The sequence below is a fragment of the Hemicordylus capensis genome, chromosome 11 (genome assembly GCF_027244095.1).
Source record: "Hemicordylus capensis ecotype Gifberg chromosome 11, rHemCap1.1.pri, whole genome shotgun sequence".
In the NCBI taxonomy this organism is placed as follows: domain Eukaryota; kingdom Metazoa; phylum Chordata; class Lepidosauria; order Squamata; family Cordylidae; genus Hemicordylus; species Hemicordylus capensis.
This window is the reverse complement of record NC_069667.1, coordinates 4,509,100-4,532,043: the sequence shown is the minus strand read 5'-3', so window position 1 is coordinate 4,532,043 and position 22,944 is coordinate 4,509,100. Positions and strand designations below refer to the sequence as shown.

At 48.2% G+C, this 22,944-nt stretch overlaps 3 protein-coding genes across 4 annotated transcripts; 1 reads left to right on the top strand and 2 right to left on the bottom strand.

Moving 5' to 3' along the window:
- Positions 1-2,040: 2,040 nt before the first annotated feature.
- LOC128335320 (uncharacterized) lies at positions 2,041-6,103 on the bottom strand. 2 transcript variants are annotated; one of them, XM_053273353.1, is made up of 3 exons: positions 5,990-6,103; positions 5,562-5,818; positions 2,041-3,552 (listed from the first exon to the last, which is right to left on the bottom strand). In XM_053273353.1, the coding sequence occupies exons 2-3, from the start codon at positions 5,776-5,778 to the stop codon at positions 2,267-2,269; spliced, it is 1,503 nt and encodes a 500-aa protein (XP_053129328.1). In that variant the 5' UTR covers positions 5,779-5,818; positions 5,990-6,103; the 3' UTR covers positions 2,041-2,266. The 2 variants fall into 2 exon arrangements, with proteins under 2 accessions (XP_053129328.1, XP_053129327.1); XM_053273352.1 differs by lacking the exon at positions 5,990-6,103 and having other exon boundaries at positions 5,562-5,981.
- A 2,492-nt stretch (positions 6,104-8,595) lies between these two features.
- On the bottom strand, positions 8,596-13,978 carry LOC128335310 (protein shisa-2-like). Its single transcript, XM_053273332.1, has 2 exons — positions 13,436-13,978; positions 8,596-10,472 (listed from the first exon to the last, which is right to left on the bottom strand). Exons 1-2 carry the CDS (start codon positions 13,776-13,778, stop codon positions 10,030-10,032), a joined length of 786 nt encoding a protein of 261 aa, XP_053129307.1. The 5' UTR covers positions 13,779-13,978; the 3' UTR covers positions 8,596-10,029.
- Positions 13,979-18,452: 4,474 nt separating this feature from the next.
- LOC128335623 (protein shisa-3-like) lies at positions 18,453-21,662 on the top strand. Its single transcript, XM_053274204.1, has 2 exons — positions 18,453-18,906; positions 20,791-21,662. The coding sequence occupies exons 1-2, from the start codon at positions 18,612-18,614 to the stop codon at positions 21,471-21,473; spliced, it is 978 nt and encodes a 325-aa protein (XP_053130179.1). The 5' UTR covers positions 18,453-18,611; the 3' UTR covers positions 21,474-21,662.
- The last annotated feature ends 1,282 nt before the right edge of the window (positions 21,663-22,944 follow it).

Below are 22,944 nucleotides of genomic sequence, written 5' to 3'. Positions count from 1 at the left end.
CATGATCCATACTTGCTTCAGCATTTAGGTTGCTAGGTAACTAGACACCTTGTTTTGAGAAACTTACTTGACTTGTTTTTTAAACAACCAAATCTCTGTGGTCAGTTTTACAGAGGTTGTAACTCTAGATCAATACTAAGATTAGAGCCAGTGTGGTGTAGTGGTTAGGGTATTGGCCCAAGACTGGGGAGATCAGAGGTCAAATCCCTACTCAGACATGAAACTCACTGGATGACTCTGGGCCAGTCACTTCTCTCTCAGCCTAACCTCCGCACTAGTTTGTTGCAAGGATAAATATAACCATGTATACATCTTGGAGGAAGAGCAGGATATAAAATGCAAAATCAGTGTATTAGTTGAGGGAAGCAGCGGACAGTTGAATGCTCAAGGAGCCCCAAGAACAATTGGCTTGTAGGTAAACTTGAGGCCTGTTTTCCAAACAAAAGTAAGGTGGGCTGAAGAGAAACTCCTAGATATCCTAGACATGCACTCTCTGCTGAGCAAGTAGTGTGCCTTGCAAAACAAAGAACAAAAACACCCTCTTAGCTCCAGATTGAGGCTGCATCCTACTGACATTTCACCAGGATTGTCCAATGGAGTTCAGATCAACAATCCCAGCTAGATATCAACAGGACATGGCATAAATCTGGAACTGAGCACACTATATGCATCACGGGGACAAGTGTGTGCCATGTAGATTTGGAAAAGAATATTTGTAGTGCATTAATTATAATGGAAGAAAATATGTCAGAATTCTTCTATTAAATGCATTTGAGAATTTTCTTTTCCTGGTATTACTCTGATCATGTGAGCAGGCCCACACTCTGTGGGTCTAGAATTGCAGAGATGCTCAAAAGAGCAGGGCTACAGAAGGAGGCTAAAGCCTTGATCAAAGAAGGCTGCACACACAGAAGATAACATGTAGTCAGAAATTAAAAGCCATTGCAGGAGGCAAGTGTTGGTATACTCCACAAAAAAAATTATTGAAGATTTGGTAGATACATTTACAAGTGTCTGTGCTAAACAGCTTCTCAACACAGAAGCATGTGTCTCAGGAGGTAACATTGCTGTTTGCCTGTTACCCCTTACACACTTCTAAAAAGCCTTTGGCTGGTGAACCATGTGCCATATTACCCCAGAGGAGTTAAAGTTGCAGGCCTGCTCAACTTAGGCCCCCCGCCAGCTGTTTTTGGACTACAGCTCCCATAATCCTCAGCCACAATGGCCAATAGCCAGGGATTATGGGAGTTGTAGGCCAACATCTGCAGGAGGGCCAGAGTTGAGCAGCCCTGACTGATGCAACTAAAATCTCAACTAGGAACAGTGACAATCAGAGAGTGCTTCATAGATAAGCCAGCCTGACCGATTTCCACAGGGAAGCTCAACACTGAGAAATTTCACTGACAATCGTTAAAGAATGCATTTCAGGGACAACATCTATGCTGTACAATGTTCTAGGATCTTTGTGTTACAAGCCAATAGCACAGGCCTAGCTAGCCTCTGTCCATGAAGGAAAGCTTTGTCAAAATGAATGACATAGCTAGTTACTTCTTCCTATCCATTCCTTCTCTTCACTTACATATTTATCAGTGCACACACACACACACACACACACACACACACACACACACACACAATATATTCCTTTAGAGATAGAGCCTTCCAGCCAAGCTAGAGAAGCTCCATCAACCAACACATTCAAAATGGGGGAAAGGTTGAGTTGATTGTGCATTTGTATTTTAGGGCAAGGCATTCAAAAGACTGCCACACCATCCTAGGGAAAGTGGTAAGGGGCACAGGACAATAATGCCCATCCAACATGCTTCCTGTGAGAAAGAAGGAGGAGCCGATATTAATTAAGCACCTTTTCTCAACTCTGCTCCCACTTCAAATTGGCAACCGTGACTTCAGTTCCAAGAGAAATTTCCTTAACCTACTGCATGGATTTGGGGTAGCCAAGGATGGAATGGATACCTTTGTACAAATGCTCACCATGAATAGGCCAACATCATGTCTGCAGAACAGTGAAGGACAACTTCGGGCAAGTAGTCTAACTTTATTTGCCTTTTTTAAAAAACAAAACAAAAAACCCAACAACTAGCTAGTTCAGCCAAAACACTCTTAAAAGCAATAATATAGGGTTGTTTCATTATCTTAATTCTAAAATCGAGCTACAGCTATCTAGTATGGAGTTCTTTAGCTGGTGTTTTTGGCATCTTTATTAGGAGGCTCTCTAAGTATGTATATCTAAGTATAGCTTGCAAGACTAAGGAAAGTCTTCCGTTTTCAAGGGAGGCTCTAAGATGGGACCAGAAACAGTCCTCCCGTCCCGACGACCCCGTGGCACACGGAATCGCACAACAGGCAAGATGTCCCGTGCAGAAGGCAGAACCACAGGGCCATGAGCTCCCTCAGGATTGCAAGGTGGTGAATCCCCACGGTCAGAGAAGAGAGGGACAGAGCACCTCGGACCAAGGCTATACCCTTCCAGCTCAGCCTGTGGATTGTCCAAGGCAGGGGGTAAGGCAGAGGCAGCATGACCTAGGGGGTCCCTGCGCCTGTAGGGTGGTGGGCCATCACTGTAAAAGGGAGTTGAAAGAGAGCTTCTTGCAGCAACACGCCTTGACCAGTTACGAGGCCGAGCTCCTAAGCCATGAGCTGCCCAAGGCCCAGAAGACGGTGAAGCTGAACTGATCAGATGGGCCAGAGAGGTGTTCTCCATTTCCAAGGCAGGCTGAGAACTGCAGGCAGGAGTCCCTGGAGCTGTGTCCTGAAGAACCGTCGGCAGCATGATGGAGCCCTCGCCCTTTCTGACTGCAACATTGGCAGGAAGTGCTCGCAGAACAAGTGGGTTGTCCAGGGCATGATGCAGAAGCCCACGCCCAGGGGTTCCCTGGGGCTTGCAGGGTGGCAGATCCCCCTGGTCGGTGGGGGGAGCGACAGAGTGCATTGGAGTACCACCATGCCCCTCCTGCTCAGCCCGTGGATTGTCCAAAGCAGAAGCACCTAGGGGATCCACAAAACCATGGGGCAGTGGGTTATCCCTGTAGGAAGGAATGCAAAGATCTGCGCAAGCATGGGGCTGGGTTCCGGGATTATGAGCTGCCTCAGCTCCAAGGGATGGTGAAGCTGGACTCACGAGATGGACCCGAGGGGGGTTCTCTGTTTCCAAGGCACGCTGTGAAGTGGGACCAGGGACTGCAGGATCTTCCAGAGCAGCTGGAGTCAAAATGATCCCCTCGGTCTCTCGATGGGCAGGCTGGGCACGTGAATGTCCTGGTGTGGAGTGGGAGGCGGTGGCGTGACAAGAGTCCTCGGCACTATAGGGAAGCAGCTCCACCCAGTAAGGCGGAGTCTGGGGGAAGCGGCGAGGACCCACAGGACGAGCACGGAAGTTCTGGAGCAGGATCTGCATATGCTGTAGGGCCCACACTGGGTACACCCAGAGGGGTCTCAGCCAGCACCTGAATCGCCTACAACAGTGGCGCCCGTATTGAACCAGGCAGACAGCAGCACACAGGAGAAGCAAGAAACCCGGTATGATGAGCCAAACTGAAAACAGAAGAGAGGGACAGGCAGTTGTCAGATGCCTCCAGAGGCTTCCTCACATGGTTGCCCACCAACCATGTTGGTGGAGGGAGAGGAGAGCTAGTCTGGTGGTAGCAAGCATGACTTGTCCCCTTAGCTAAGCAGGGTCTGCCCTGGTTGCATATGAATGGGAGACTTGATGTTGAGCACTGCAAGATATTCCCCTCAGGGGATGGAGCCGCTCTGGGAAGAGCAACAAGGTTCAAAGTTCCCTCCCTGGCTTCTCCAAGATAGGGCTGAGAGAGGTTCTTGATGTGCCTGAAACCTTGGAGGAGCCACTATCAGTCTGGGTAGACAATACTGAGCTAGATAGACTCAGTATATAGCAGCTTCCTATGTTCTTATCTTCCCCTATTTGTTCCCTCCCTCCCACACCAAACCTGGTAGCTTTTCCTTTCATGTCTTCTCATATGCAACAAACTCACCTCTCTTCCCACTCACCCCCCAGATTAGCCACTCTACCCACCACTGCCCAAATGAACCCACTCAGTATCACAGTCTAGCCAAACCCTTTCTTCACTTAAGGTACACCAAATATTTGAATAGATCATCCACACATGAACACTCAACAATCTAGGGGTTTTTTTGCGGGGGGGGGGGGAGAAGGAGTGGAAGACAGACACACCTAAGAAGAAGCACCATCCAGGACTAGGGACTTTGCATTCTGGGGGTCCCAAGTTCAGCCGTCACCAGAGCAGGTGGCAGGGCTGAGAAGGAGACCTCTGTCCAGCACCATGGAAAGCTGCTGCTGGTCACACTAGATTACACTGGACTAGCTGAACCCAGGGTCTGATACCAGCAAAATTCATGCTTTCCATTTCAGTAGGTTAATTCCTCAACCACGAGGCATCATTCCTCTTCTGTGAAAGCATCAGGACAGCCTATGCAGGGACATCCAGTTCTTGCCACAGTGCTATCAAGTACTGGCTTTAAGTTTTGTTTTTTACAGCCAGGACACATTTAGCTTTTCCAGCTCTCAACACATCCCTGTAACCCCAAAATATTAAGACTGTGGGACTTTAATAGGCCTAGCAGTTCAATAATGGGCAACTTCAGCTAGGTAACTGGATAAGGCATCTGATCCTATCAGAACAGAAACATTGGGCCACTTCTCACTTGACCCAAGAATCCCTGAAAACCCTGTGTGAATTACCAATATTGACTACTCGGGACCAATTAACCACAGCCCAGTTCCAGCAAACCTATGTAGAAGAAAGTGGCCAAAGCATCAAGGAGGAAGTTATTCTGGACCCAAGAACAACCTAGGAAGCTGCCATATACTGAGTCAGACCATAGACCCATCTAGCTCAGTACTGTCTACCCAGACTGGCAGCGGCTTCTCCAAAGTTGCAGGCAGGAATCTCTCTCAGCCCTATCTTGGAGATGCGGCCAGGGAAGGAACTTGGAACCTTCTGCTCCCCCAAAGGGAATCTCTTCCAGTGCTCACACATCTAGTCTCCCATTCAAATGCAACCAGGGCTGACCCTGCTTAGCTAAGGGGACAAATCATGCTTGCTACCACAAGACCAGCTCTCCTCTCCTAGAAAAGACACTATTGCAGAGATGGGGACAGGGGTTTAGTTACTCAACATGTAGAAAGAGAAACAACATTTCCCTGGTTTCCCAACTATATCCGAATTCCCCTCCACCATCCCACCTGGCTAACAGCTAAAAAACAAACAAACACCATCCCACTTTGAGAGGCGATTCGCTTATCCTTAGCAAGGGGAAACATTGTCCCTATTCAGCACCTGGACAGCATCTTCCCAGCAACTATGGTCGGTGCCCAGAGATTCTCTTTCAAGAGGTTGAGCCCATTTTGGGACAGGCCAGGGAGTCTTTTAGTTTTGTTTTTACGGGTCAAACACAATGGAAGACTTTTTCCTCTCCTTTGTAAAGTGAAAAGCAGCACACCACCACCACGGATCCCTCTAGGTTTCCCCAAGAGCTAGAGACCAGGACAGCAATCTTACATGGCAATTCACTTGAAAATGGGACAGTGACTTCTTCCGGGTCTTCGGTGGCGCGCTGCTCCTCCGGACCAGCAGTGGGGTGCTGTGTCGTGTCTAGTCGGGCCTCGCCAGACGAGCAGCTACTAGGAGAGCTGCAAGTTCCGCCACAGAATTTGGCGTCCGCCCCGTCGAGCGAAGGAGAACCTTGGAAGGCGCCATGATTCGGGGCTCGATCCATCTAGCCGCAGCACGGTTCGCCCTCGGCCCCACCGGAGTCTCTGCCAGTAGCAAGACAAGGACGCTCACAATAGCCCTCCCCTTAGCAGAACTCGCCCACAAAGGGACCGTCAAGAAAACTTTCCCTTAGTTGGCTAAAGCCAACCACGACCACCCCGTCTGAAAGTTAAAATAAGCCTTTACAAGCAACCAAAGTTGTTCCGTATACAAACCTTCCGTATTCCCAAGCAGCCATTATATACTTGGCGTCCTGCAACCCGCCTCCACTTGACTGGTCCCGATCCCCGCCCGTCCATCAGCCAGGACCCCTCCCTCCTTTCCCACCTCCCGTGCTGGGAATTAGCCTAAATGGCTCTCCCTAGAGGCAAACCAATAACAGGCATCGCTCACTGTCTTGATTAGTGCGCCTCTCCCAGCCCGACTCTGTCTACTCGGAAGTAATGGCCACTGTGTTCCAGCTGACTACTAAATTACAGCGAGGTCGTAAGACGGGCGCTGCCCTTGGAAACAAATTGCCCCCCTGCAATGCCGAACGGAGTTTATTCCTACTCGGGAGTAAGCTCAGATGTGCGGAGTTGAATTTCCTTCCGAGGAGACATGCATGATGGGATCGGGCTGCAGGTCTTACGCTGCCTTGAAAGGAAGTCATTTCGACTTCAAGAAGAATGATTCATTGGAAACGAATGAATCAACAGGGACAACTTTAGCTTTGCCATGAGAAGGATGCACCTGGTGAATGTTTGCCTGACCTGTCACTCTCAGAGGAGAATGCAAACATAACTCATAGGACAAGATTCCCCTGGTAAGTGAGCAAAGAGGCACCTTTTTAAAGTGGTGATTTTCTTTATTGAGCAGGAGAAGATCAACTGGCCCTATCCATCCCCATCACAGCATCCCTCCAGTGGCTGTTGCTGGGGTCTCTCTTATGTTGCCTGTTGTTGTTTTTTAGACTATGAGCTCTTTGGGGACAGGGAGCCATTGTATTTATTTATTTATTTATTTATATCTATGTAAACCGCTTTGGGAACTTCTGTTGAAAGTGGTATATAAGTAGTATATAGCAGTAGGCGTAGGAGAGGGTTCCTAACTTTGGATCCTCAGATGTGGTTGGCCTACAACTCCCACCAAGCCCCAACAGCCTCCCAGTTCACTCACAGGTGCTGCTGCTGCTAATCCTGCTGTGAATCCTGCAATTCTATACAAAGCCTTCGGGGCCCTTCTGGTGGGCTTTGATGGGAGCTGTAATCCAACATCTGGGAACCCTCCTCAGCTCCTGCTATGGGGCTAACTAGCACTTCACATGATCCTTCGTAGATTACTCTGAGGAGCTTGTTGTCTCCTTGTTAACAGTGTAGGAGACATAACCAAGGGAAGCAGAAGGAACCAGAGCAAGGCGTAAAAGGGGTGCCTGTGAGTGGATGGGTGGGGTTGCTTCAGTGGGAGTGGCAATGCTGATGAGACCCACACCCACCATCGAGCAGAGGCGCTCTTGCCCCTGGACTTCAGGGCCTGAAGTCCAGGACCTCCACACCTCCTGGTGGCCCCCAAATCCTCTTTAGGCTGTCGTGGGTGGTGTAGTCCCTGCACCTTTCCACCAGCCTGTGCTGAGCCCAGCGGCCAGATGGGATTGTGACCTGCTCAGGGTGCTTTAGAGACAGAGGGGAGAGTGGAGAAAGAAATATGTGGGATGGGGATATGTTAAATTGTGTTTTGACATGTTTCTGCTAATGCATAAATATATCTGTTGGATATCCTTACATTCTTGTGAGTTCAGTTGTTGATTGTACCCTTGAGAATCCATGAGTTAAAAATACTCCCTGTCTCATGGGTGGGGTGTGTGTGTGTGTAGGGGGATGATGCTTAACTTGGGGGGGGGGGGCGGGGGGGCTCCAAAATTACCTAGGTTCACCTCTGCCATCAAGTGGTGATTGGGCTGTCATGGGTATAGGACCACACACATATCTCCTTTTATATGATTTCCACACCAAGTTTTCCACTAAGGACAATTCACATGTTGCTGCTGTTTAAAACCTGGTTCACACATATGCATGCATAAGCTTGATTGCAACTGACTGCTGGACACTTGATTGCCAACTTAAATGTGTGAACTGACGTGAGAGAATGAGAAGCGTTGGGACCCTTTTGGCCATTCACACCGGCTATCAGTTGATGTGGCTAGTGTTGCCAACTGACTAGACAAAATGGGCTGTGCCTGCTGCTGGGCCTTTAACTACCACTTGCTATAAAGTAAATGGCAGGGGAGATTTCACTTGCCAGTTCATGAAGACAAGCACTATCACCTGGCAATGAAGGCAGAAGCTGCTGGTGTTAAAGATACAGCAGCAGTTGGTTTTTAAAAAGATGGTAGCCTTGGGCCCTGGTGTCCTGTAATCACAAGCAGAGAAAACCTGTGATTTCTCTGGACTGGTGGAATCTTTGCCTTTTTAAAAATCAATTTCCCCACCCCTTTGCCTCGTAAGCATCATCCAGAAACAGAATGGATTATACCAGACTGCTTGACCATAGAGTCCCTCAAGACTTTCCTGTTCTTGCAAGCTTTTAATTAGAATGGTAATCATCATTTTAATAATTTGTTTTATATTGTTTGTGTTTTATGTATTTTAACCTGTGATTTTTAATGTTGAGATTTGGACACCGCCTAGAGATTTGCATATCAGGCAGTATAAATTATGATAAATCCTATCCCAAGAGACAAACCCAGACAGGTGCCTCTATTGGGGGCAACCAAATTATCAACTGTAGAAGACCAAGGACGAGAGCAACTTGTTGGGAGCTCAGCAGTTTCCAGACATCAGAGTCAAACTACTGCATGCATTTATTGGTCAATCGGAACATACATTTGTAGAGTACATATCTGCTAAAAACAGTTTTGTGCATCCCCAGAAGCACACAGTGTTTCCCTGTTTTACCTCTTTGGGATCGATTAATACAGAGGAGTCAAAAAGCTGTTGGTATGCAGCCATTTCGTCCACAGGAGCTATGGAACCATGCCCCCTGTGGCTTAGGCCAATAGGCAGCCATTACATCTCAAGGAGGAAGAGCTACAGAGACAATTATTTGTAGGTAGGCAGCCCCAAAGTACATTCACCTCAGAGGAAACATGCCAAGGGATTGCCTACCAATGGCAATATGTCCAATGGCAATATGCAAGATGTTGCTTTCAGGATATGCTTTGCCTATATTCAGGGGCATCTCTGCTGATGTCTAAGCCAGTAGCACAGAATTAGCTCTATCTAGTTCTGTAGAACTAGATAGACTTGTCAAGATGTGTGGCATAGGCCAGGGGTGTCAGCTGTTGGACTACAACTTCCATCATCCCCAGTCACAGTGACCAGAAGCGAGGGATGATGGGAGATGTAGGCCAACAACACCTGGAAGGCCACAGCTTGACACTCCTGGCATAGGCCTAACAGGTTGCTATTCATCCTCCCCATCCAAAGTTATGGGTTACTTTAATATTGTATCCATGCCTCTTTAGTGCAGGGGTCCCAAACTGCAGCCATCCAGCTGTTAGAATCAAACTCTCATCCACCCCAGTTACAGTGGCCAGTAGCCAAGGAAGATGGGTGTTGTAGGGCTGCAAGGGGGCTATAGTTCAAGACCCCTGCCTTAGAGGCCAAGCCTTCTAGCTCAGAGTCATGGATCCTTCCAGTATCCAAGAGGACCAGAAGGATCTTCTCTGAACTAAAAGGCATGGCTTCTCAAGGAAAGTAGCACAACACCACAAGTAATTAGATTTGGAAGAGGAGTTGCATATTAACTGTGCATTCCAGACTACGATTTGATGTACCATACAGTCCCGGGGCAAATGGTAAACTAGGTGTGGTGATCAATTCCAAGAGACTTGCTTCCTGTATGGTTAGAGAACAATCCCCTCTTTCAACTTTGTCCATCATGATCACAGAAAGGACACATCCAGGCTTCTTCAAGGACTTGATTGGGTAGGTAGGTACGTACAGAGATTGCTTCAGCACAAATCCTGCACTGACTGCTTACCAAGACACACCAGCATTTTGTTTGCAAGAAGGTGAACGACAAGATTTGGACAAGCCAAGAACTACATTTTTTAATTTTTAAAAAAGGAATCAGTCTAGTTAAAAAGCACTCTTAAAAGCATGATCAGAAAGATTTCATTCATTCCCTTGATCCTAAGAGGAAGTGGAGGTTGTATAGGCTGTTTTGTGCTTTCGCAGATGTACCTCACCCCTTCAGTGCAGGCATGTCTTCAAGTCTATTGTGTGCTGAACTCAGAGGAGGGTCCCAGTTCCAAACCTGATTCAGGCTCGGGGATTTCAGAAGCAATCAAGTCTGAAGGAGTCATTGTTGGTGACACTATCGTGACGGTATCTTCCAAGTCGCCATTGTATGAACGCTGGAAAAGCACACTAGGCAGATTGCCTTCATTCATGCAGGGCAAAACCCAAGAGCTGTGAGGTCTCCCATCATCTGAAGGTGGTGAAGCTGAGCTCCTGTGGACATAGGAGATCTGAGGACAAGTAATCTGGAGCCTTGCAGGGGAGTTATTGGCCTCTGGTGGGGTTTGCTGGCATTGCCTCAGTAGACATGACCAGAGACAATCCTGGATATTGGTGCAGAAGGACCCAAGACCCAGAAAGAGGAGAATCAACACAAGAGACACCAGAACAAACCAGAGAAAGTAGTAGTCCCAGTTATCTAGAAACAAAAGAAAGGCCAGTCATTAAACACAGTATTTGCCTCAATCCAAGACTAGGATTTTTCCAAGATTTTTGATATTAGAAATCAAGGGGTCATCTTAAATTCAGAGTCCTGTTCCTTTTGAAGCAATGTAGATATGGCCGGTGTTTTACAACTCTACTTTTTAAAATGGAATAATCTTAAATTCAGAGGCATCTTTGATTCAGGTAGATACAGGAGTAACTGAAGATGCCCCTATAATCCACTTTCACCCTCCCCTTTTGGGGGCAGGATTTTAGGTAGGTAAAATACACACACCCAAGAGGAGTTAAGCATGAATTATGACTGCTCTCAAACAATAATCCATTAGAATTACAGTCTGTTCTCTGTGAACTGAGATAAGAGACAATTCCGAGTGGCGGATCTTTTATATGTAGCAGAGGGAGAGCAACTGGCCCCATCCAACCCCAGCACAGCATCCCTCCAGTGGTGGTTGCTGGTGGGTCTACTTTAGGTTTCTTTTTAGACTGTAAATGTGAGCCCTTTTGGGACAGGGAGCCAGCTTAATTGTTCCTAAACCTTGCCAAGAACCTTTTGTTGAAAAGCAGTATATAAATATTTGTAGTGGTGGTAGTTTCATCATCAAGATGAATGTGCACAGAGTTTGTGAAGCAGGGGGATATCATGCTATTTGACCACCTTAAAGTCTTCTGTTCCGTGCTCACAATTGAAAAGAGGGGCATGTTTGCAAAACATTTCAAGTCTTTGTTTTACTATATATTCACCATCTTCAAACTCCTGCACTGAAAGGCAGGACAAGAATGTGCATATTGAGAGTGTATCCACACATGGCTAAAGTCCCTAAAGCGAGAAATATCTTTTGACTGATTTGTCTTCTGCAGGCAGGCAAAGGCCATTGATGGCAGGTGATAACACACTGATGGATGAGCCCCTGAAATATCATTGATTTTATTAGGTCCTGCTGTTATGTTGTCCAAGTGGATTTTCTTTTTTGTTGTCCTCTTTGTTAGTTATGGACTTTAGTTGTTGGAAGCTACTTTGGGGTCCATTTGACAAAAGGGAGCCTAACAATATAAGGAGAGCGTGGCTGGGGGCCCATTCATCAGTAAAGATGGGACTCCAGTGGCTGAAAAGACATGCCTACCATCCCACAGCCTGTGAGAAGGAAGAATCCTTGTTCAGGATGGGCACCCTCCAACCGGGATGTTCTTCCTCCAACATGAGAGATATACCATCCACTGCCAACAATGCCTTGCTACTGAATACAGTAAAACAACTGGACTTCGTTATGCCGGGTGTAGCCAACCTTGCTCTCCAGATCTTGCTGAATGACAGTTCCCATCATTCCAAAGACTGTTGTGACTGGGGATGATGGGAGTTGTATTCCAACAGAATCAGGGAGCGACCAATATTGGGAACCCCTCGTCTGTGAAAGAGTCGATCGATGTGAACAGATTGTCAGCACACTAACTTCAGAGCATAGGCAGCTGCCATACTGAGTCAGACTGTTGGTCCATCTAGCTCAGTATTGTCTCTACACCAACTGGCAGCCTTGCCTGGAGATGCCAGGGAGTGAACCTGCATGCAGGCATACAGATGTTCTTCCACTGAGCTACAGTACAATCCCCTAAGGGGAATATCTTACAGGGCTCACATGTAGTCTCCCGTCCAAATGCAAACCATGATGGATGCTGCTTTGCAAAGGGGACAACTCATGCTCATACCACAAGAGCAGTTCTCCTCCCCAACAGTTTGAAGAACAACATGCAGAAGCCAGAGGGAGAACACTTCAGTTTTTTAGGACACCCTCAACCTTTCCACAAGGAAGGAACTTCAAAAGGGAGACTCCAATACTAAACTGGAGTGTATCTAGGATTTGATTCTGGTTTATCATCTCACAACATAGATGAAGGAGAGCTGGTCTTGTGGTAGCAAGCATGAATTGTCCCCTTAGCTAAGCAGGGTCCACCCTGGTTGCATATGAATGGGAGACTTGATGTGTGAGCACTGGAAGATGTTCCCTTCAGGGGATGGGGTCGCTCTGGGAAGAGCAGAAGGTTCCCAGTTCCCTCCCTGGCAGCATCTCCAAGACAGGGCTGAGAGAGATTTCTGCCTGCACCCTTGGAGAAGCCTCTGCCAGTCTGTGAAGACAATACTGAGCTAGATGGACCAACAGTCTGACTCAGTATAAGGCAGCTTCTTATGTTGGCCTAGGAAGGCAATTGTGATTGCTTATTATTCTGGATGCCAATTATCAACATAGGAAACAGCCTTACACAGAGTCAGACCAAGGCACGTTTGACTCACTACCAGTGTTCCCTCTAATGTGCACGTGCACACACATTCTTTGATGTCAGCTCAGTTAATTTTAGATCCCGCTCAGGTTGAATCAGGATGGTCCCACTTTGAAAACACTTGTGCACACACTGCCTTGATCCTGCTGCCCAGAACAAGACTCATTCCACACACAGAAGAAAAGTTAGAGAGAGGACACTGCTCACTACTATTGCTTACACTTTCACTAGCTAGCAGCAGTTCTCCAGGCTCTCAGGCAGGAAATTGCCCAACTACACACGAGTAGACATGGGGCATATGTGCAAGACAGACCTACAGAGAGAGGCCTTGGCTAGCCAAAGTATATTATGGTTATTATTACATTTATATCCCTCTCTTCCTCCAAGGAGCCCAGAGCGGTGTACTACATACTTGAGTTTCTCTTTCACAACAACCCTGTGAAGTAGGCTAGGCTGAGAGAGAAGGGTCACCTAGTATCATGGTTGAAAGGGGACTTGAACTCGGGTCTCCCCGGTCCTAGTCCAGCACTCTGACCACTACACCACGCTGCCTCTCAAAGGAGAAGAAGCCTACTATAAACCCCCAAACTGAGGACATCCGGAATTTCTGGAGTCAAGCTCCTCTCCAAACTACCCCGAAGCTGGTGGTGGGTAGGAACTTCTTACATGGCTCCTCGCGAGGCGGCGGGTTGCTGAAGCCTCGCAGCTCCCTGTGACACACCACCTGGTCTAACCGGTCCTCCCGAGCGACGCAACAGGACGGCAGACGGCAGGTCCCGCAGCATAACGTGGCGTTGTCTGGGTCGAAGACACCTGGGCAGCGAAAGACGCCCCGTGGAGGAGCCAAGTCGTAGATCCAGAGCCGGCAGAATTCACCGCCAGTCCTCTCAGAGACGCTCCCCGGAGCCGGTGATAATAGCAAGGCGCATCGCAAAGCCTTCGCCACGGCGCTCACTCGTCCTAGCTGCGGAGGAACACGTCGGGGGGCTGCATTTTTCTCCCCAAACATCTCCAAAAGTTTTCACTCCCAACCCCGCTTCCCACCTAACAATTAGTTCTTGTATAGCCAAGCAGACTCGCCCCAATCCACACTTTATAGGCCACCAACAGGCTCTTTCCAATTAGGCAACTAGTCTCTATCAGGCCTGGCCCCGATCCCCTCCCATCCATCAGCAAGGCCCTTTTCAGCCATTCTCGCCTCCCAGCGTGAGAAATTGGCCAAAATGGTCCTCGCTGGAATGGGGCCATGGGCGCAGCTGCTGTCCTGGTGAGTGGATCATTAACTGATGAGTGGATAATTCTGGCCATTGGTTGGGAAGGAAGAAGGTTCTCTAAACTCGGTGAGGCTTACTCCGTAGTAATAGTTTGTGTATGTTTTCCCAGAAGTCAGATCCACTATATTCAACAATGGAGCAGCTTAATTATAACCTGAGCCTCTCTAGGTTTACTTGGAAGTCAGTTTCACTGGGTCCAATTTACTCCTTAATAACAGCCCGATCCTGCGCATCACTCGGAAGTTAGTTCTTGCTGAGTTTGATGGGAGTTGGTTGCTCATCAGTAGCAGCCGAAGCACGTGAGTCTGCTTAGCCCCTTTGAGTTTAGTGGGAGCTACTTCCGAGTAAACATGCTTAGAATCGGGCACACATATATCTGCATCGGAGAACGGCCATGCAGCGCAATACAGGTTTGCTTAGTGGGCGTGGCCTGTCGTGATCCCCGGTGGGGATCGGGGCCCGTCCAGCAGGTGGAGAACTGCGTTTCCTGTCCTCATTCTTCTGACGGGAAATAAAGGCTGGTTGGTGGGTGCTTGACTTTAGTATCTGATTAGCTAGTTTGAGAAGAAACCTGGTAGCTTAACTTTAGAAACAAAAATCATCTCGTCATGCTTTTCCGGCGACAAAATTGCGGGATGAAAGGGACTCTCCTTTGCCTCTTTGTTCTCCTGCTGCGGATTCTCGGGAACTCCTCTGGGAAGGCTGAGAGAGAGAGAGAGAGAGAGAGAGAGAGAGAGAGAGAGAGAGAGAGAGAGAGATGTGGAAACTGGACGTACGGGCTGGAGCCATCGGAGGGAGCTTTCTGGTGTCCTAGGGAGCTCGACGGGACGAATGACAAGTTTTGCTGTGGGACGTGTGACTGACCTTACTGTTGTTCGACGTGAGAAGACCGACTGCACCAAGCTGGGTGTTTCCTTGTCCACCGGCTGAAAACGATAACTGAGCCTCGGGTTATGTCCCATCATGGTAAGACTGGTGGACGATCAGAGTAGCCTCTAGCTGAAGAACTCATAGCTGGAGGGCTACCGTGGTGTAGTGAGTAGAGTGCTGGACTAGGACCGGGGAGACCCGAGTTCAAATCCCCATTCAGTCATGAGACTTGCTGGGTGACTCTGGGCCAGTCACTTCTCTCTCAGCCTAACCTACTTCACAGGGTTGTTGTGAGGAGAAAATCAAGTATGTAGTACACCACTCTGGGCTTCTTGGAGAAAGACCGGGATATAAAATTAATTAAATAAATAATCAAAGAAGGACTTATTGACTTAACAAGGATCTAAGGGCAGAAAACTGGGGTTGGTGTAGAACTCTGTCACAGGATTGCTAACTCATCTCTTCCCTTCTAGGGAACACGGCTTATGAGGCACTGATCTCCATTGCCCTCTACATGTGTGCCAAAGGCTTGTGGGGCTCCTACAGATTGCAGCAGCGGACCCAGACGAAGGATGCGTAGCCTGCCTCAAAGCTCTCGGTCATGCCTGACCATGGTGAGGTCCAGCAGGACCTCTGCAGGTGCTGGAGACCCTGGGAGCATCTCTGCACCTGACAGTTCACCCAAGTTGGGCTATTCCAGCATGCAGGAGGTCTTGCAGCCCTTGATCCTAAGGAAAACCACCTTGTCTCCATGAGGCACTCTGGGTTAGAACTCTGTATATCCCCTGACTGTGTGTAGCCCAGCCTCATGTGTCTCTCTGCAAATGGTTAGAACTAGCCAGTGACATATTGCACCGGCCTCTACAGTGTCTTTGCTTTTTTCATCTGATATATCTCCCATCATCGCCAGACCCAGTGCTCTTTAGTTTATATTTCATTATGATAGGTCAACAGTGGAAAATACCATAACTAAAATATGTCATTCAGAACCAGCAGAAAACCAGAAAGCAGCACAGGAGCAGCAGAGCACAAAGCACAGCCTTCTCCATGGTGCACACACTCCCTGCAGGTGCAGGATACAGTGGGGTGTGCCTTCCTCCTTCCCAAACACCTCTAGGCTACTCCTGTCCCCCCACCCTAATCCTAATGCCTTGGTATCATCAAGCAGCATTCTTAAAATCCAGACTCTTCTTCCAACCCATAAAGCTCTCCTTCACTAGGTCTAGGAATGAAACTTGGCTTCAACTAGCCTGACCCTTCCTAGTCATTTTCATGAGGTATATCTGGCCCTTTTAAAAATGTATTTTAATCCATTTATATACCACTCCATATGAAATTCCTGCAAATTAAAACACAGCAAGAACTAACACTTTAAATCTCAGAAAAAGTTTAGGTAACAATCAAAACTTTACAACATAATAAACTAAAATAAAATAGGTGTATTTTCAAGAGTTGCTAAAAATAGTGATGGGGAGGTCTGATTTCATTTGGAAGTATGGTGCAGAGATCTAGGGCAGCCCTTGAGAAAGCTCAGTTAATGGTCACCACCGCCCTCTGCTAACTGAACAAAGAGACACCTTTTAAAAAGTGGTGATTTTCTTTATTTAGCAGTAGGAGAGCAACTGGCCCTATCCAACCCCAGCACAGCATCCCTCCAGTGGCTGTTGCTGGTGTCTATGTTTCTTTTTTAGATTGTGAGCCCTTTGGGGATGGGGAGCCATTTTATTTATTTATATTTTATTTATTTATTTAAAATATTTTCTATACCACTTATAACTTGCATCTCTGGGTGGTTACGATTAAAATCATTTAAAATGTTTAAAACCCAATATTAAAATCTTACAACTATGAATCTAATTAAAAGCCTGGGTGAATAAATGTGTCTTCAGTGTCTTTTTAAAAGCTGCCAGAGTTGGGGAGGCTCTTATTTCAAGAGGAAACACATTCCAAAGTCCAGAATTTACGTATCTATGCAAATAGATTTACATATCTATGTAAACCACTTTGGGAACTTTGGGTTGAAAAGCAGCATATAAATATCTGTGGTGGTGTTTTTAAAGAGCCGGTGGTGACCCCAGCCAGACCGCCTTAGTAGACAGTGGGGTTCATGAAGAAGGCAGTCTCTGAAATACACTGGGCCCAAGCTGTTCCGGGCTTTATAGGTGATAACCAGCATTTTGTATTTTGCCCAGACACAAAATGATCCCTGTTGTACTTGGACAATGAGTACCATTCACGACCCACTTTACTTGGTTGCTGACAGGACAGTTCAGGTGACAGTGTCTGGCAGGGGCAGCATTATGGGGTGGCCCATGGGGCATAGACAGGGCCCCCCCATGAATTGCACAGGACCCTGAATCTCATTGATCATCTTCCTCCTCTTCCAGCAAAGAAGTGCAGCTGTGCAGACACCTGCAGAGAGCTGGGGAAAGAGTTCCAAGGCTCACCTCACTCTCTGTGGCCTCCAGCTTCATAGATGCAGGGTTAATATTAGGGAGGGTGCTATGTTTGAGTTTAATTATTAAGGTTGGAGTTGTTACTGGCATAGGCCAGTAACAACTATAACTGAGCGAAAGGGTTCAAAGAACACAGGGCCCCAGCTCCTGAGGGCCCTCCAGCCCCACTCTTCCCTATTTTCTTCATTATCTCCCTCACTCTGGAGGGCAGCTACGCCCTGCCTTGGATCCTTTACATAACTTGCAATTTTCATTTTACTCTCTTTTATTTTGCTGCAAACTGCCCAGAGACAGAAGTTTGGGGTGGTCTGCAAATTTGAAAAAATAATAATAATCAGTACATGCATATATACCCCAGCAGTGTTCCCTCTAACAGGGATTCTCATATGTTGTTGACTACAGCTCCCAGAACCCCCAATGGTGTTTTATTTCACTTGGGGTTTTATTTTACTTGGGGATTATGGGAGTTGTAGTCAACAACATCTGGGAAATCCCTGTTAGAATACTGGGAAGTAAGGGCCTCTAAGCTCTATGGGGCTTACTCCTGAGTAAACTTGTGTAAGCTCAGTCCACACTCCTGCATCAAAGTACAGGCATGTAGCATTATTATGCATGTTTACTCAGAAGCAAGGCCCACTGAGGCCAATTCGTCTTCAAGGCTGAGTATGCTAAGATCCCCGATCCTATGCATTTTCAGAAGCAACTCCCTGATTACTTCAGTGAGACCTACTCTCGAGTAAGTGTAAGTCCGGCACCCCAGACCACTGAGGCTTTCTCAGAAGTAAGCCTGATTTATTCATCGGGACTCACTCCCAAGTGAGTTATGCGCACCTACCTGGGAGTAAGTCCTCTTTTGAACCAAGTAAGAGTCACTTCTAATTACGCGATTGACCAAGCTGTTGCTAAAGAGTAAGTCTCATTGAATTTAGTGTCTTTTACTTCCGAGTAAAATGTTGCGAGCCTCAGAGCAGGAGGAGGGTCGACTGTCCACTGGGAACAGCTTTGGCCAATCCAGTCCGAGGAGGCGAGAAGGGTGGGTGGGGTCTGGGTAGGTGGGCGGGGATCGGGGCCCTAAGGAAGTGTTTCCTGGCTTCACTAATAAGGAGATCTCCTCGGACTGATATAAAAGCTGGCGGGTATCAGAGTGAGGTTGGGTTGTTTTAAATAGAGCATTTGGGTGGCGTAATTTTAGAAAAGGGAAAGCGCTCCAACGCGGTTTCTCCTCCGCAATAGGGGTGCGCGATGGGAAGGATTCTGTTGTGCGCTCCGGTCGTCCTGTTGGCTCTCCGAAGCTGTTCCGTGGTGGAGGCTGCTGAGGGCGAAGGGTGTGGCGGCTGGAGGACGTCCCGGATGGGGCCGTCGGATGGAGCCTTCCAATGCCCGAAGCATCCTGGCAGGGCCAACGCCAAGTTCTGCTGCGGCTCCTGCGCCCTGCCCTACTGCTGCTCGACTAGAGGAGCGCGCCTCGACCAGGTCCAGTGCCTTTCCAGGGGCCGGCTGGAAGGAAGAACGGAGGTTCTGGTCGAGCCAGGCGACGGTAAGGTCGCTCTAGCCGCCGCCGCCGCCGCCGTCGGAGTGGGGAAATCTTTAAACGGAGAGCCATCTGGTCGTCTCAAGAAACTGGCGAACTTAGACCGCTCTGCTCCTAACTTCTGTATCTTGACCACCTTCTCTCTCTCGCTCTCTCTAGTTCCACTGTCTTCCTAACTCACGGCGCCCCTCACTTTTTAAAGTCACGATTCTCTTGACATCTTCCCTTTGGGTACATGCTGAAGTCCAAACTGTCCCCACATGATGGAGGCAACTTGCATTTCGAAAGAGGTAGACCAGGCAGCAACCACCTTAAGTGGCACAGCAGGGAACTGCTTGAGTAACAAGCTGAAGGTTGCCGGTTCGAGTCCCCGCTGGTCTATATCGGGCAGCCACGATATAGGAAGATGCTGAAAGCCATCATCTCATACTGCGCCGGGGCGGGGGGGAGAGAATGGTAAATCCCTCCCTAAAGACAACCACACCAGGTCCACACCAACTCATCTGCACTCTTTACTTTAGTACCATATAGATATAGTACCAGCGGGATTCGAACCAGCAACCTTCTGCTTGTTAGTCAAGCATTTCCCCGCTGCGTGCAACCCTTTAATTATGACAGCCCCTTCTCCTCTGGCTGCTTCCCTGATTCCTAACTGGAGATGACCCTCAGAGAGCGCCTGCTTTCCCACGCTAGGCTATGATATCCCCAGTACTATCTAAGATATCTTGGGAAGTTGCTTTTGAGTTTCCAGCTGTGTTGTTTCTGTATGTCGGAACCTAAGCATTCCCCATGAGCACTCTGAATAGCCAGAACAGGCCTGCTCAATTTAGGCCCCTCCTGCTGATTTTGGACTACAGCTCTCATAATCCCTAGCCACAGTGGCCCATAGCCAGGGATTATGGGATTTGTAGGCCAACATCTGCAGGAGGGCCAAAGTTGAGCAGCCTTAAGCTAGAACCAGGGATTTTGGCTACAGCACCTGTGGAGGTAAAGAACTGTGTCTCTAAAACTTGCAGTGGTGATATGCTTAATGGGCTGGGGTGTGTGCAGGTGCCTGCCATCAATGTAGGATCCTCCAGCTATATCCACTGGTAACCTCTCCATACTGCACGCACTTCCTTGCTGAAGGACTGTAGAGCAGAGCTGCACAACTTTGACCCTCCTGAAGATTGTGGTGGACTACAGCTCCCATCACCCCTGACTATTGGCCGCTATGGCTAGGGATGATGGGGCTTGTAGTTCAACATCTATTGGGTGGGAACCATGTGCTGTGCTGTAGTGTGAGTATTCATAGCTTTTTGGAACTGGTTACTGGGAACAGAAGGAGTTGGGTTCTTGGAAAAGATCCTAAGGAGTTGGCCGAGACGAATGAATCCATTCTGGATACCTAGACCAGTCCCATTGATCCGGACAAGAGCTCCATGTTGCAGCTGTACAAGGTCACAAGAGGTCATGGCTTGAGTTGCCTTAATATGGGAGGCTGAACCTGAGGATGCAGCTAGCACTGGCTGTATCGCTGAGCTCTGCACTGAATTCCTAGTGCTTGGCCATCGAACTGGGAGCTTGCAAATGCATATGAGAGCAAGTCTTCTTCCACAGCCCGTCTCGGGAACTTTGATCCAGCGAGGGAGTCCAATGTCTCTAATTGCCATGTGGGAAAGGGGAAATATGCTCCAAGAGAAGCCGTTACCATGGATTACCTAATCTATGGGCTGAATGGAAGAGAATCTCGTGCCTAGGCAAAGTGGTTTCCTGAAAGAAAAAAAACTTAGGAGGATTTGCTGGTGTGGTTGGAATGGAAGGACCTAAGGTCAGGAAATGGGACTGGGGTAGAAAAGATGGGAACTGCCATGGTGCCTGACTGTTGCTAATGGTCCTCTCTCCTTCCAGGGTTCATGATGACACCTTACCTAACAGCCCTCATCATTCTTTATGTCCTGCTCATGTTGACCTGTGTCCTCCATGCCTACTTCTACTTCAGAGGTCTCCTGCCCCGCTGCAGAGAGGGCCGGCCGCAGACCCAGATGGAGGCTACTGACTTTAGGCTCTCGGTCATTGACCCTCCCCCTGACTATGGTACCTGTGTGAGAACAGGTGCCGAGGAGGACCCACAAGGAACGTCGCCCTTGCCCTCCCATATTTATCCTCCCAGCTATGATGTCAGTGTGGGCACAGCATCCTCTGGTGCTCAAGACCAGCAAAGTACTACTCCTTCTTCCTCTGGCACTGACCCTCCTCCCAGCTATGAATTCTGTGTGAGCAGTGCATCCTCGGGGGCTGAGAACCATCCAGGCATCTCTCATTGGCCCTCTTGCACTGAGCTTCCTCCCAGCTATGAATCCTGTGTGAGAAGAACAGCATCTGCGGGTGCTGAGGACCCTCAAGGCATTTCTCCTTTGCCTTCTGCATCTGCACAGCCTGTGCAGTCCCAGCATGCAGATCCCACAGCCCTTGAACCTGAGGAAACCACCTTGTCTCCAGAGGCACTTCGGGTTAGAACTCTTTCATCTCCTCCAACTGTGCAGCCCATCTTTGAGCCCATCTCCACATCTCTCCGCAAGTTCTTAAACTAGTCAGTGGAGTATCGTGCCAGCCTCTTGATAACAGTGGTTTGCCAACTTGTACATCTATTGCAGCAGAACTGCCTGCAACATATTACTGTGCTTCTGGGACCAAGGGAATAACCTGGCCCTATATCAATATGCTTTTAAGAATGTGTATTGACTAGTCTTTTTTAAAAAAAAATAAAACTTGGAATTCCACTTGTCCAAGCTGTCCTTCACCGTCTTGCAAACAAGAGCCTTAAGGACAGACCTGTTGGATTGGGCCCAAGACCTATCTAGTCGGGCATCCTGTTTCACACAGTGGCCCACCAGATGCCTCTGAGAAGCCCACAGGCAAGAGGTGAGGGCAGGCCCTCTCTCCTGCTGTTGCTCCCCTGCAATTGGTATTTTGAGGTATCTGGCCTCTGAGGCTGGAGGTAGCCTATCACCACCATCGATGGACCTGTCCTCCATGAATTTGTCTAAGCCCCTCTTAAAGCCATCCGAACTAGTGTCCATGGCCACATCCAGTGGCAAATAATTCCATAGATTAATTACGTGTGTTGTGAAAAAGTACTTCCTCTTGTTGGCTCTAAATTTTCCAGCCTTCAGTTTCATGGGATGACCCCTGGTTCTAGTGTTGTGAGAGAGAGAAATTTCTCTGTCCACCCTCTCCACACATAATTTTGTACACCCCCCAAATGTCCCACTGGGACTGGGGTGGCCACACTGCAGGGGGGCCATACCTGACCAAGCACATGACTCTGAGGATGGCTGTGGTGAGTCCACAGCCCCCCACCCAGCATGAGATGGCAGCACTGCACCCCCTTCTACTCCCAGCAGGACTTTTTTTTGAGGGGGGGGGCACAGTGTGTGAGACTGGACTTTTACCCGGACATCTGGTCCAAAGGGTGCCTCTGTAGCCAAGCATAATTTAAATTTAGACTCTCTCAAAACCCCCACCACCACTATATTTTACAGAATAACCAATTCCTCTCCCTGAAAAGGCCAGGAAATGCAGCTCCTCTTTAGTTGGCTTCACCCTGATCCCTGTCAATCATTCTCAGCTCATCCTGCAGGGGGTGGGTGGGGAATTGTTAGCTAAAATGACTCCTGCTGTGCTTGGACAATGGGTGTATTCCACGCCCCAAATGAGTCAACAGGAACTGGCCAGCACTGGGACATAGGAGACTCTAAGCTCAATGGGGCTTACTCTCAAGTAAGCACTGTAGCTTCCAGTGGGGCACAGGTGCATCTGCATCAGAGCACAGCCATGAAGCTAATACTTCGCTTACATAAAGGTAAAGGCAACCACAGAGCCCTGTGGTTATCTTTGGTAGAATATAGGAGGGGTTTACCATTGCCTCCTCCCTCATGTACTCCCACTGAGTTCAATGGGTTTTCTCAGAATAAGTATGCTAAGAGGGGAGCCTGTGCATCACTCAATTATTCTAGTGAAACTTACTCCTGAGTAAGTGTAAGACACAAGTCCCAGCCCACT